This window comes from Diutina rugosa (assembly GCF_008704595.1).
Source record: "Diutina rugosa strain CBS 613 chromosome Unknown scaffold8_size298685, whole genome shotgun sequence".
Lineage (NCBI taxonomy): Eukaryota > Fungi > Ascomycota > Pichiomycetes > Serinales > Debaryomycetaceae > Diutina > Diutina rugosa.
The window spans coordinates 16,658-30,332 of record NW_022995114.1 but is presented as its reverse complement, the minus strand read 5'-3'; the positions used below and the strand labels follow the sequence as shown (position 1 = coordinate 30,332).

Sequence of the window (13,675 nt, the reverse complement as noted above, 5' to 3'; positions counted from 1 at the left end):
GTCCATTCTGTGGCAAAAATGGGCCCGTTTTGCCACGCCAATCTGATTGCAAGAATTTCGTTAACGACCGTTGCGGTTAGCTTTGATTTCTATAACTCCGACCGTGATTCCAATTAAGGTATTTTGCCAGGGAAATAATATTTAGGCAATGCGATGCATCATGCATTACCGCTCGACCGAGGTGGAGCAGCCCTTAACTGTATGTAACATGTAAACTGCACTACCGCGAGCGTGCACGGGGTCCTCGCCACAGTCAGAAAAATATTGGCAATGCATAGAACCTAAGACACAACACAGATTCCCTCTTACCGTTCATCCCTTGCGGCGTGTGGACTGGGTACAACAGGATGTCGGCTCCTTTCAATAGAAATCCATACAACAATCCCACTATTGATGATGCCACAATATGCTGGAATCATCTCGAATGGGCATATTTGGGTACTAGACTTAAAGAATTAGAAGCCGCGTGTCAGCCCCCCTTAGTAACCTGATGGCAGCAACAGAGTGCACTTTGTTGCTGGATACGACAGCTGGTCAAACCGTTGATGTCAAAGTAATTATTGGATATAGTATAAAGGAATTTGAAGGAGATTTGACATAACCAACTGACTCACGTCTGCCACGTATCGAGTAAATGCTCGTCAAGTAATGACTCGATGGAATTGCAAGGTCTTTCACGTCGATTTCGAATACAACTTTGAATAAGCTTTCATACGAGCCCCCTGCCGACAATATGCGTCAATTCAAGTGCTCACAATGAACAGCGGTCACAGATCGTTTACTACCAGCGTCGTCATCTAAGATTACCGGAAGCGTTCAGTTGCAGGAAATTGTGGGCTAGACCGAAACCTGCCAAAAACGAAGACGCGATTGCAATATGGTAGGCTAGTTATCTTTTTTTTCACCAAGATTCTTTGCGGATCAGATTAGACGAGCCTCCGCCTTAAGCGGTCAGATGATTATGATAGAGAAAGGTAGCGAAGCCACACATATTCGAGTATTGATATCCGAAAGGTTGATTTGACCATTATTCCGATACCAAGGAATGGTCGCTTTAACCCAAATATATCGACGAGGCTTATCTGTTATTGTTGCCTGATCTCCACGCGTTGATATGTACGACCCCACAACGGCTAATATAACTCTAGGCCGGTGTTAGAAAGGGTGTGTCAACAAAATGACTTTGTTAATCTGAACTTGGTGGCTTAATACGCCAAAACATCAATCACATCGCCGCTTATGGTCAATCCTTGTCTTCGTCGGTCCCATATTTCAAGCAATCTTTTTCTGATCTTCTCAGCCAGAAATGACCCCAACGTCTGAGCATAGGTAAAGTATTTGAGCAACAACATTTGGTGATCCTCGTCATCACTACAAAGACCTGCAACGATCATTGGCCACTGAATCATCAGCAACAGGTAGCGGTGATATTGACTCGGACAATCATCATTGAACCGTGAGAGCCAGCCGATTAAGCTTACTAACTTAGCTACAAGCAGCTGGATGTAAGGCATGTCGTAAGGTAGGCTGAGTATCCAAGTATGAACTGCAATGATAGCCGCAAGAGAGTATGCTTGTTGACTGATATCCATCCACAGGACCACCACAGTGACATCATCTCCTTCTAAATTGTGACCCCGTACTAAGTCCACCAAGTTTGGTGGCGGACCAATGTACGTCAGTACAAACAGAGCTGGAAGCAATCCCTCATGGCTGACGTATGCAGTGTGGTAAAATTTATTGAAAGCGGCGATGAAGTTGATATATGCAAGCAGGTCATTGGCAATGTACTCGGCACCTTCGTGTTTGCGTCTGTTTAGCATTTTCAAAAACTCCTTGAACCATTCAATGGCTTCAAAGTGGTATCCTGATATGACATTAAAGCCATTTTCTTGGATTATTCCCAACTCTCTCAATATTTTGATCTCATACGAGTTTGAGAACAGAAGTACTGAGTCAAGTTCGAAATCTGTGGACAACGTCCCACCCAATGCCAGCAGAGTCCCTGCCAATATTTCAAAATCGACGAACCACATTTTGCACAAAATCAAGGTTTTCAGTTGCCGAATTTTCAGATTGGTGGCTTTTATTATGATATCCTTGGCGCCTTTCAAGTGCGGCCGCCAATTTTGACGATGCAGCAGAGCATTAGCCAGCGCCAATAAAAGCACTGTAAGCAATATCAGCTCTAGGTTTTCGAGCATGTCGTGACGAACGCTGTGTTCCTGATTCAGAACTAGCGCTGGTCCTAGGAGTTTGAGACACTGACTCAAGTATTTCCACGATGCATCTCTAGCGGCTTCAATCAAATCATTCGCACCTTGTGCCTTTTCCAACTCTTCAAATTCGCATTTGGCCCCGAGTGCAAGGATTGCCAGAAGTAGATAAGCCTCTCGAAATCCGTATCGCAAGAGGCAGTCTCGCAAAGGGTTGCCGTAACCACCGTTAACTGGATCAAATACTCCGAAGGGGCAAATTTGCATGGCAAACTCTTGATAAAAGAATCTCATGTACTTCCGTTCCACATCCAGAGCTAGAGGGGACATGTACTCGCTAGGAACTCCGTCTATAATTGATGATTGCACCGATGGTAATGTCAGTTGGTGAGGAAGTTCCCATAACGACGCAATCTCATCAATGGAAACAATGTCTTGTGGTATCAAGTCCAGAACCATGCAATTGACGTCAGTGACCAACAGCTGAAGGTCGTCCTGAGAGAATAGGAGCGACGGTGAAAGTTCTGATAAAACTTGCGGTGAAATTGTCGGTTCAGGTTTTAAATCAATACTGTTATTGCGTGCATGGCTATCTCGACTTTCAATGGTTTCATCTCCTCGATAGTTTTCAGAATTGGGCGGAGTTTTCTGCGTTTTATTCACTTCGGGATTATAGTAGTGGATATTGATGTTGCTTTTTGATTCATCAATAGGATTCTCACTCATGTACTGCTTCAGGACTCTTAATACTGTCTCCCCCGGTGTCGGGTAGCTGCACTGCTTGGATAACCGCATACACTTGAGACAGTGGGGTTTCGTCTCATCACACTTGATCTTGCGGCGTTTGCATTCCCGGCAACCTCCTCGAGAGTACTCCCGCTTTGAACGGGCCATCTGGATGATGTCTTTGCTCAAGGGTACCGTCAATCGAGATTTTTGTGTTGAACGTCGGCAGCTTGTTGGATGTCTTGCCGCACGCACCGCTTTTGGTAAGCCGCTAAGAAGCGCCTATCCGAGTGGGGTAACTCATATCTCTACGATACCATACATAATCCCCTTTCATATGATGAGGAGCTGCAACGCCAATGCAATTCGCCAAACTTAAAAATGTGGGATGGTGCTTTCGATGTGTAGTTACATCGAAGAGGCCTTGGTTCAATACAATTTTGTGTAGAGGAAGCCCCCATTGTGATGTACCTAGTTTAGATCGTTAATCCGATATTACATTATGGACATCCCCAAATAGTTCTGATCTCTTCAGTCCACAAAACTTTCCATACAATTGCGAGGCAGTCAACATCCGACAATTTGAAACGAAACACTTCCATGGCATTGACCCCGAAGCTTTACCACAAATGACTGTTGTTCTAGTAAGTCGTATATTATATTACATCGTTATTCGTGAAAGGCTCGGCGGAAAAACTCCAAGATTCTCCGATAAATGATCAAGTTGGCATTGTTATAACGAATACCATGATCGCTGTCGGGGAATACAAGTAGGTCAAAATTGTCAACCTCTTCTAAATTAAATTGGTCTAAAAGGGCATAAGTGTTCTGAATGTGAACATTATCGTCACCAGTACCGTGAGCAACCATAAACCGTTTTGCACCTTTGAAATTTGAAACGTTTTGAATCAGTGCAGTAGCATATCCATCAGAATTTTCCTGCGGGAGGCCCATAAACTGCTCTGTATACACGGTATCATAGAACATCCACAGTGTTACAGGAGCCACCGCCACACCATACAGAAATACGTGATTCACATCAGTCTCAAGACACTTAAGAGTCAAGAATCCTCCAAAGGACCACCCCCAAATCGCAATATTGGAGCGATCGACGAACGGATTCTTCTTTGCGTACACTTCTGCTGCCAGGATTTGATCCATCGGCTCATAGTGACCAAGTTGGCCTTTGACATTATAGGTGAAATTAGATCCGATGTTGTTCAAATTGTTGAAACCAGTGCCACGTCCATCAACGACAATAACAATTGCGTCTAATTGCAGCGCCATTACCATACTAAAGTCAACACCAAATGTTTGCAGAACCAGCTGAGAGTAAGGTCCACCATAAGGAGCAAGTACCAATGGGTACCGTTTGTGGGAGTCAAAATTTGGAGGTAGATACTCCTTCACAAACACTTTGAGACTTTTACCCAGCTCCGCATCGGGAATGTCAAGTGGGAATACCGACACCTTGGGTAATGACACCTCGCGTAGTTTTTGTTTAAGGGCATCGTTGGTTTCTAACTCTGCCACAATTTGGCCATTACGCAAATCAATTATCTCTTGGTGTGGAATATTTGGGCCGGTATATGTTTGAAACAAGTAACGGCCACCCAGGGATAAGCTTCCTCGATAATATCCCTCCTTGGTAAGATCATAAATCTTCGGTCGCTTGGCTTGGGTACCGAGAAGACTCACTTTAGACAACTTGCGACTTGTTCCACCACCGCGAGTCAGCTGAAAGTACACATAGTTGAGTCCCAAATCGAGTCCCAAAATCTCTGTAACCTCCCACGCTCCTGACGTCAAAAGAAATGGCTCCCTGTCTGGAGCAAAATATGCCAAATGCTTCCAGCCATCGTGATATAGGTAATCCAAAAAGCCATGACGCTCGCGATGATTAGTCGCATTAGATGGAATCCATCTGGCAGTCAGCACAAGTTGAAACCATCCGGTAGTTTCAAAACGATGTATCATGTCATCATTGAAATAGTACTCCGCGATTGTCAGGTTTCTGTTCACCACCTTGGTGAGAAGAGCTTCATCAACCCAACATACATCAACAACCACGTGATCAGTGATTTCCAGGTTGGTCCAAGTGACGTTCTCTAATTTTGAAGTAGAGATGTCGAATACAATCACTGACACCGTGGGATTTCGCGCGCCGGCTTTGGGGTATTTAAGATAATTTACCTTGGGGTAGGCCTCAACTTTGCCTTTTTGACGCTCGACGAATAACTCCAACGGATAAATCGGCACCTTAGTATCATCAGAACGAACGAATGCAAGCTTTTGTGAGTTCGGTGCCCACCACATGGCCACATCTGACGACCAAACTTCCTCCTCATACACCCAATCTGGTTTCCCATTGAATATCTGGGCACCGCCGTCATGAGTGACTCTTTTAGATTTATCTGCCTCAACATCATGAAGATGAATATCGTTATTTTTGACATACGCAACGTGTTTCAGGTCAGGCAGCCACAAGCAAACGCTTATGCCAGATCCCAATGATGCATAGCGGCGATCCTTTATATTGTAAAGCCAATAAGTCGCCCAGCTAGAGTGACGCCATTGCTTTTCCGAATTCGTCTTGAGTAAAGCCCACTCCAAGTTAGGCAGTGCGATTAGTTCGTCGATGGTATACTTTTTGCCATCTAACTCAAACCCATCACCAGGAAATAACTCAGTACGGTCCTCCAGACCAACACGTGCCAAATAAAACCCATTATCCCGAATGACATAAGCACCCGAGTCTTCAATGTGTGAATATGGGGTTGTTATCCACTGGACCTGGGTAAGCTCAGGTTTAAACGAGCCATCTATCCAGCCGCTAAGGTTGAGCCGCCCAGCATCTAGCTGTGGAAGCGTATCCGAGGACTTAATAGAATTCTCACTCGGTTGGACAAACATCGGAGTTGCCAGCGAGACCAAAACCGTAACAGCATGGTAGCAAAAGAGCCCTAAGGAAAAGTAAACAGCATATGGAATATATGTTCGCCTCCGCTCTCGAGGTTTTTCGAGTGGCAACATAATTTAGGACGTATGTTTGGTATATCAATTATGCCGACGAGGCTGGTTGAGACCTGCGACATTAAGTCGTGCGAAAGCAAATGCATGCGACTGCATAAAATACAGCCCGACTTGAACCAGCATCGCTATGTTTGGCTTTGATTCGTTTCAAACGGATCTAACGTTTATGAAAATCGTCAAAAGAATTGAGAATTTGTTCACGAACGATGGCTATTTGAGCAGGCGATACTAGTTTAAGATTCTGCCTTTGGTTCGGCTTCTGCGGCTAGATAGCGTTCGTGAGTGTTAATGATGGGGGTTCTTTCGAGTGTTCGAGCCTCTATGTCAGTATACTTATGCCAACGGGGTTTCAAAAGGCTTCCTTGATATCCTTAAGGAAACACTACCGTAATTCCACTTCAACGTTGAAACCTTGCAAACAACGCTGACGTAAGTTTGCAAAGATTTTCAAGTAGATGTCGACATAGTTTTATCTATTACTACAACTCTTGTAAACCGCGAATGACATCGGCGTGCTTTTCATCCTCCACGCGCTTTTCACTTACGTCGCCAACTGAACGCAAGTCCCGCAACAAAACGTCCTTCAACTTGTCAAAGTATACGTCTTGTAACAAATTGCGAATGTTCCCTTCTTGCTTTTCGACTAATTGACCCAAATTTACTAAGTGGGCTAAACTCTTCAGTGGAGCTTGCTCCAAATCGAGAGGTAAGCTAGCCTCCAATTGGCGGGTCATATTTCCACTTAACAGTAAATCATGTTCAGATCCCAAATCCAAGATTACCGTCAGCGTGATGCGATACTTGGCTTGTGTGTCCAGAACATTCGTAACTTCAACAACGTGAATCAGATCCCACAGTCCTCCCTCATTTTCTTTCTTAAAGAGCACCACGCCAGCGAAGTCATCATCATCAGTGTCCCATAAGTACACCAGAGAGACCCCTTCGCCGTCGTAATACAAATCACGATAAATATCGAAAGATTCGTTGGCCGCTATCTCGAGTTCCCGAAGCTTCTCCAGCGGACGAGGGCCATCATCGTCTTCCGGCAACGGATAAAACTGGTTCGACCAAGGAGAACGGTACAGGTCGCCATCTCGATTGTAATCACACAACAAGTAAGATTTCCCCAGCTCGTTGCACTTGGCTTTTTTGAGCGGCACGTCCACAGTTCCTAAGAGATCCTCAACAAGCTCATCGTCACCGGCGACAAGTTGGCAAAGGCTCTCAAGGTTACGCTCAACGTTGCGTGGGTGTAATCGACGGAGGAGGTCAAGGCAAGCGTCGTTCTTGTCCATTATCTAGTGTCGGACGTTTGTGGTGAGGGTGCGAATCAGAGCTACGCAATCATAGCGATTGAGTGACAACACTGTATCAATAAGCAAACTACTGAAGTCAATCTTCGTTGTTTGTGGCAACTAGTGAAGAGATTTCGTGTAATTGAAAGTCCGCTGGAGATTTCAACTACCCCTAAATAAGTATGTTCGAAATAAGTATCTGTAAAACCTCATTCACACGGGTACGACTAATGTAAGAGTTAATGGTTCAAATGCGACTCATCCTAGTCTGAACAAGTAGACGATTATGCTTCCTTTGAGGACGAATATTGTTTCATCAATTGTTGAATACCCTTGATGGCAAAAAGCGCAAAACACATTTACCATACGAAGCTCGTTTCGACGTGTGGTACCCTTATATCTTGAAACCACCCCCATGAACTATTAACCCATCGTAAAAAGACCAAACGATTGTCGAATCCCAATTTTGCCCTACTTCTTTCACCCGAGGCTTTACAGTTACCCCTAATCTGCTCCTCTTTTCCTTGTGATCACGTGCGCCATATCGGAAAGACGCGAAAAATTCATTGGCATCCTATCCATCATCAGAATGCTGACGGTAACGGTGGTGACCAGTGTATCGCCGACCCTAGAGCTTATCGGCACTGCCTTGGGCAATATGCTCGTGCTGTGGCTCGAGAAGCTTGAAGCTATTCCGGGGGGGTCTGTGATCGTGCGTTACATCAAGAAGTCACATCAAAATGATCCTGGACGTACCGTCTTTGAGTTTGCCCTCTTTTTATTGTTGATTTACTACATTGTGGGTCTGCGAACTAAAGAGCTGAAGCTGGATACCATTTCTTTCTCTGAAAGAGAAATTGACGACTTGGTTGCCGAATGGAACCCCGAGCCTCTTGTCGAACCCGTTCTGAACTTAGAAAAATGGCGACTCAATGCAGTACCCGTGATTCACGGTCACAATGGCGCTCACGTACTGTTGTCACTGGGTGAAATCGGCGTCGCCAATTTGGCTACCAACGATTTCTTGAACTTGAACGAGCTGGAGCTGATCAAGGATGCCGCTCGTGAATGCATTCGCAATGTCGGTGTGGGTGCATGTGGTCCACCCAATTTTTACGGAACTCAAGACGTCCACGTGAGACTTGAAGAAGATTTGGCGCATTTCTTACAAACTGAGCAAGGGATTTTGTATGGTCAAGATTTCGTTACGGCCGGGTCGGTTATTCCGTCATTTCTCAAGCGTGGTGACCTCTGTGTGGTCGACATGGGTGTGTCGTTGGCCATTCAGAAGGCGCTCATTGTGCTGAGAGCTGATATCGAATGGTATAATCATAATGACGTAAAGGATTTGCGTCGGGTGCTCGAAGAGTTGAAGCCTGAATTGGACCGCCACAAGAAAATCAAGAGACGTTTCATTATCACCGAAGCTATTTTTGCCAATCTGGGTGACATCGCAGATTTGGCTAGTATTGTGGAGCTCAAGAAAGAATTCAAGTACCGTGTGTTCTTAGATGAATCACTTTCAATTGGTGTACTCGGTAAGCTTGGCAGAGGTTTGCCCGAACATTCGAATGTCCCCAGGAGTGATGTTGACATTACCATTGGTTCGATGGCAAATGCTTTCGCCTCTCTGGGTGGCTTTTGCGTTGGAGAAGCAGTGATGGTGCACCATCAACGTATTCAGCTGGCAGCTTATGTGTTTTCGGCATCGTTGCCGCCATACCTGGCAAAGGTTACTCTGCAAGCCATCAAGGAAATTTCTGAGAATACCTTAGGAGATGAACTGTCGCTTCTCATCAAGCTCAGACGGCATATCAACACAGTGTATACTCTGTTGCAATCGTTACCGTCGCCATTTTTTGAAGTGGTATCGAATCCCCATTGTCCTGTAATCCATCTTGCCTTGAATCCCGACTGGCGCCGTCAACTTAATTTTCCAGAACTTTACGGGAATGATGTTTTCTTAAGGACCGGCAAGCAAGCCAAGTATCTCAACTCATTCAATGAGTACTACAATCTGGAACTGTACATTTTGCAACGCGTGATTGACTTAATCCTTGGGAAAGCCAACGTTTTGGTTACCCGGTCCAAGCAAATCTTGGAGCACGAAAATTTGCCTGTGCACCCTCCTCATTTACTCATCCATGTTAACATCGGCGTCACCGACACTGAACTTGCTAAGTTGATCAGAGCAGTCCCGGAAGCTTTTGCTGAAGTTTGTGAATCTCTCAAAAGTGAAGCCGATCTCTTTGTGTTGAATGATAAAATCATCGAGTACTAATTAAATCTAAACTTAATTGCAACATTAATTTCTGTGTATGTGAGGTCAGATAGACTTTAGAGCAGTTAGCCATGAACACAATAGTGAGATTCATGTAATTCCTGCTGGTGACCAGCACGCTTGGTATCTTCCGCAAAGAACCTTGTCGGAAAGTAATTTTGGGACGTTTTAGCTTAACGGTATTTGGCAAATGGAAAAGGCGTTATTACTGAGTGATTGGAGATAGCGTCAGTTTCAACGAATCGAAGTGTATTTCCAAGGCTTCAGTCATGCCACAATTCCCAAATAGTCATAGCTAGTGTTAAAGTCTGACCTTGATTTCTTTTGTGCCACATTTGCAAGTTATTCGCTCAGCCGTCTACGCCGAATATGCGATCTCAGATGATCTACGAATGTCAAACACTCTATGCACAAAACCTAACAACTTTCATGTGCATAGATTCCATTTCCTTATTATAGAGGAAGCCCGTCGATTGGATTCTACTTGGAATCAAGCTTTCGAATTACCTCCAACGTGCGCGAATACTACTTTCAACAAATCCCAAAATGATGCATGCAGGTGATGAAAGCCGAAGAGAGAGTGGAGGATAGCAGCAATAAGAATTAGTCTTTGGAGTTGGTATGTGCTAGCGTGAATAAGGGACCACATACAGACATGATTTCGGCAATGGCTCTATATGAAACTCGAAAGAGATGAAGTGATTTTATTAGACGTATTCATGACATGTAGCCTCTCGGTTAACTGCTACCACCGCCACCGATGAAGGTCATGGTTGGTAAACCTAAAAAAATAAGTCACAGCATATGAAGTGATAGAGTAGCCTTGGAAACGTTCGAGTATGATATACCGCCCAACCTCCCTAAGTGTCCAAACGGAGGTGAACACGCACTCATGGCCATCACACTCATCAATTGATAGAAAGCCTAAGACCTTGATTGTGCAGGAGTATGAAAGGTCGCCCTATACTACTCACGAGAACTCAACTTGCTATAAGATCGAGTTTGAGGTGATTTCCTCAATTGTTGGAGTTTTTGTCGAAGCTGGTTCACAGCGGGTAGTTGTCAAATATAATGGTAATCGGGGACGGTACCAGCTGGACGCTCTGTTTCCATCTCCAATATCACACATAGAGTGGACATTGAAAGGATCACAATGCATCGTTACCGCTCATAAGCGACTCATAGATTCATACAACTTGTCCGTTGAGACTCTATGAAAGATATCATTATTTAGACACATATGTTACAGATCTAATAAATGTTAGAATACACAAAATGTATCAAATTGACGAGTACGTATTCCGAAATCACTTCAATTAGGATACGGGCGGATCACGCGCGTCAGCTTCACCGGAAATGATACGGGTCAAATCTACATTCTGGGATCGAGGGTTACCCATTGCAAGTGCTAGGCATATTAAATATCATCGTTGTATCTGATCGGTAAAGCCTAGTAAAGCATCCTTTCAAGAACAAGTTTTACGAAATGTGCCAATGACTCGAGAGCGCCTTTATTAAGAATTCGCGGGGAGGGTATCAGTGGTCATGTGGAAATATTCATAATCAAAATGACAGCCACACAATTCCATCATCAGGAACTATGCTCAATCGCTTAGACGGCTTCTGTTCCACGGGCAATCTCAAGTCATCGCCGTCATTGAAGACGATACAGTTGGATCTTTGAATGAACGGGTTGGTAACGTTGATAGGCGTTGTCAAATTTCGATTTTTAACTTCCGTCTGTAATCGACGATACACTCCCACGCATCGATGGCAAACTTTGGAGGCGGACGAAACTCCTGTTACATTATAAACAAATCGCGCCTGGCGATCAATGGTAACGTTGGAGCCAGTAGCAATACACCGACTGCAGTAGAGCCCACCGCATACACGACAATGATGACGCAGACAACCTTGTCCTATTAAGGGTATGGTGGCAAATTGGTGGTAACACTTCATGCAATTTGAGGTTGTACTATTTGGTATCCAGTGCCTTTTGGTTGGAGCCCCCTTGTATTCCAAATCAACAATTGCCAGATAATCTAACTCATCTAGCAGGACAGTAGGAAGGGACGGCATCAGCCTGATTGGTCGAAGCACCGCGGGAGTTCCAAGTTGAATCGGCTTCCGTTGTGGTTTTTGATATATGCAATTGTTATGAGTGTATTGCTCAAGCAATAGCAGCGCCTCATCGTCGTTATCACAAATCAGAACTCGACGTGGTGGCGTTAGGTCAACTTTAGCCGGAGTATATGTCTGATTCGTTTGCGACGAAGATGTATGCGACAGTGTCTTCTGTACTGAAGGTGTCACCAAACTATCGCCACCAGACGATGAGAATGACCATTGGGAGTCTGAATTATTAGTTCCTTCCAGGACAATCACATCAGCTTTAACAAACCGGGGGCAGCGGATCAGTTCGTTATAATCAAACTGAGGTATATGGGTGTCCAGCGGCATTGTCAGGGGGGCAGTATTAGATCCGGCCGCAGTCACATCTTCATCGAGCCCCAACTCTGTAGCGAGCACCAGTTTCGGCGCAAGCCACTCCAGGATGTTGGAATGCAATGACTTCGAAGGATAAGCGTATGTCTTTTCAAACAACAGCTCCGGCATTCTTCGTGGATGCTCCAAAGAGTCTGACTCCGGCACTTTTGGTGATAGATGAGAAAGTGGGGTGGGGGGAGGATTCAGGGGGTACATATAGGGCTGCTTCTGTGTATCGTGAGCAACTGCAAAGGCGGCATAAGGCTTTGACATTATTTTGCCGAAGCATAGAATCAGGGAGAGTGCGACCAGAAGCTGGGATATGCATGAGCTAGAAGATATCACCAGACCTGTGTCTTCATTGTTTAATCTATCTGGTTCAGGGTGTGTAGATTTGGCATTTTATTTGTATGAGTGCTATCCAGAACGTATCCAAATGAACCAAGAACGGGAGATGACTAAAATTCACTCTCTTACATTAAGGATATGTCGAGTCGTGCGCGAGCGAAACTCAATGCACGAAGCAAAAGGTCCAATAAAAAATATCAAATTAGCGGTTGAGGAGTGAAACCTAAACCTTCATGTTAAATTATTGAGAGCAGTAAGACTTACCTCTCCCAACAGTTCGAATAGATGCAACTATGAAGGCATTCGCAAAGAAGAAGTTCGTCCTCACACATCCCACCATCCGTGAACCACGAATTCCGTCAGTTTCTTGGAAAAAAGCGATAAAAGTACCCCAACAATAACTGTACATTTACACTTACATACAACAATAGGAACCAAAGCATTCACCCGTATCTTCATTAAGTCCGTACATTCAGTTTATCATATAAACCACACAAAGACGAGATTTGATATTTCAAATGTCAGTCGTCGTATGACGAAAACAGTATTCCAAGAGAACTCTAGATAGTAGGGAATTTCGAGAAATTCATTGAAATGGTTGACAATAAGGATACGTCACATCCACGGAACCCCATGTCTATCTTAACACGTTTTATGCACAGAAAGCGAATTTTCCCGCACCTGTCACACTTTGAAAAGCCGCATGCCCTTTCGTCATGAACCCCGGTACCTCGTCCTGCCCTAGCCACGGGGTTTTCATCGAAGATTCTGGGTATAGTTAATATTAATGAAAAAAATCTCACTTCTTCGATAGGGTAGCACACCACCGTGAAAGAACAATGTGTCGGACGCGAAAGAGTACCACGTCTTGCTCACAGTTGATATCGAAGCACAAGGTATAGAGCGTACAACATTCCGGGGAACCACGCAAGTAGACACAAAAAAATATCAATCCAAAACCGCAGGCCGATGCTGCGTTGATGGTAAAATACCGCCGCTGGAGGCAAAAAGACGGCTAACGTCAAACCAACTAGCGTTCTTGAGTACATATATCCGACTTGACAAGTGAACTCGTCGCACAGATTAGACGCGCGCAAAGCTAAGCAGAAAGAAACGACACATTTGAGGAGATGTGAATGTCATTCTTCGGCCTCATTTGTTTCTCTTACAGAACCAGCATGGTAAGCCAAAAGTCACTTGGGTTTTTTTTACATGCCGAATTTGCAACCCTTCAATTAACGATGATCATTGAATCGTGCCTCGTCTCAGACTAGCAAGACAATAGTTCG

General features: G+C 44.6%; 5 protein-coding genes across 5 annotated transcripts; 1 reads left to right on the top strand and 4 right to left on the bottom strand. All coding sequences in view use genetic code 12, as the record gives it.

Annotated features, from left to right (window-relative positions):
- Positions 1-1,205: 1,205 nt before the first annotated feature.
- On the bottom strand, positions 1,206-3,110 carry DIURU_001984 (Zn(II)2Cys6 transcription factor; the record flags this gene model as incomplete). Its single annotated transcript, XM_034154585.1, has 1 exon — positions 1,206-3,110. One exon carries the CDS (start codon positions 3,108-3,110, stop codon positions 1,206-1,208), a length of 1,905 nt encoding a protein of 634 aa, XP_034013117.1.
- Positions 3,111-3,611: 501 nt separating this feature from the next.
- DAP2 (Dap2p) lies at positions 3,612-5,975 on the bottom strand (the record flags this gene model as incomplete). Its single annotated transcript, XM_034154584.1, has 1 exon — positions 3,612-5,975. One exon carries the CDS (start codon positions 5,973-5,975, stop codon positions 3,612-3,614), a length of 2,364 nt encoding a protein of 787 aa, XP_034013116.1.
- A 479-nt stretch (positions 5,976-6,454) lies between these two features.
- On the bottom strand, positions 6,455-7,270 carry DIURU_001982 (F-actin-capping protein subunit beta; the record flags this gene model as incomplete). Its single annotated transcript, XM_034154583.1, has 1 exon — positions 6,455-7,270. The coding sequence occupies one exon, from the start codon at positions 7,268-7,270 to the stop codon at positions 6,455-6,457; it is 816 nt and encodes a 271-aa protein (XP_034013115.1).
- A 589-nt stretch (positions 7,271-7,859) lies between these two features.
- Positions 7,860-9,551, top strand: DIURU_001981 (serine C-palmitoyltransferase; the record flags this gene model as incomplete). The annotated part of the gene is made up of 1 exon (XM_034154582.1): positions 7,860-9,551. One exon carries the CDS (start codon positions 7,860-7,862, stop codon positions 9,549-9,551), a length of 1,692 nt encoding a protein of 563 aa, XP_034013114.1.
- Positions 9,552-11,114: 1,563 nt separating this feature from the next.
- DIURU_001980 (uncharacterized protein) lies at positions 11,115-12,167 on the bottom strand (the record flags this gene model as incomplete). Its single annotated transcript, XM_034154581.1, has 1 exon — positions 11,115-12,167. One exon carries the CDS (start codon positions 12,165-12,167, stop codon positions 11,115-11,117), a length of 1,053 nt encoding a protein of 350 aa, XP_034013113.1.
- Positions 12,168-13,675: the final 1,508 nt, after the last annotated feature.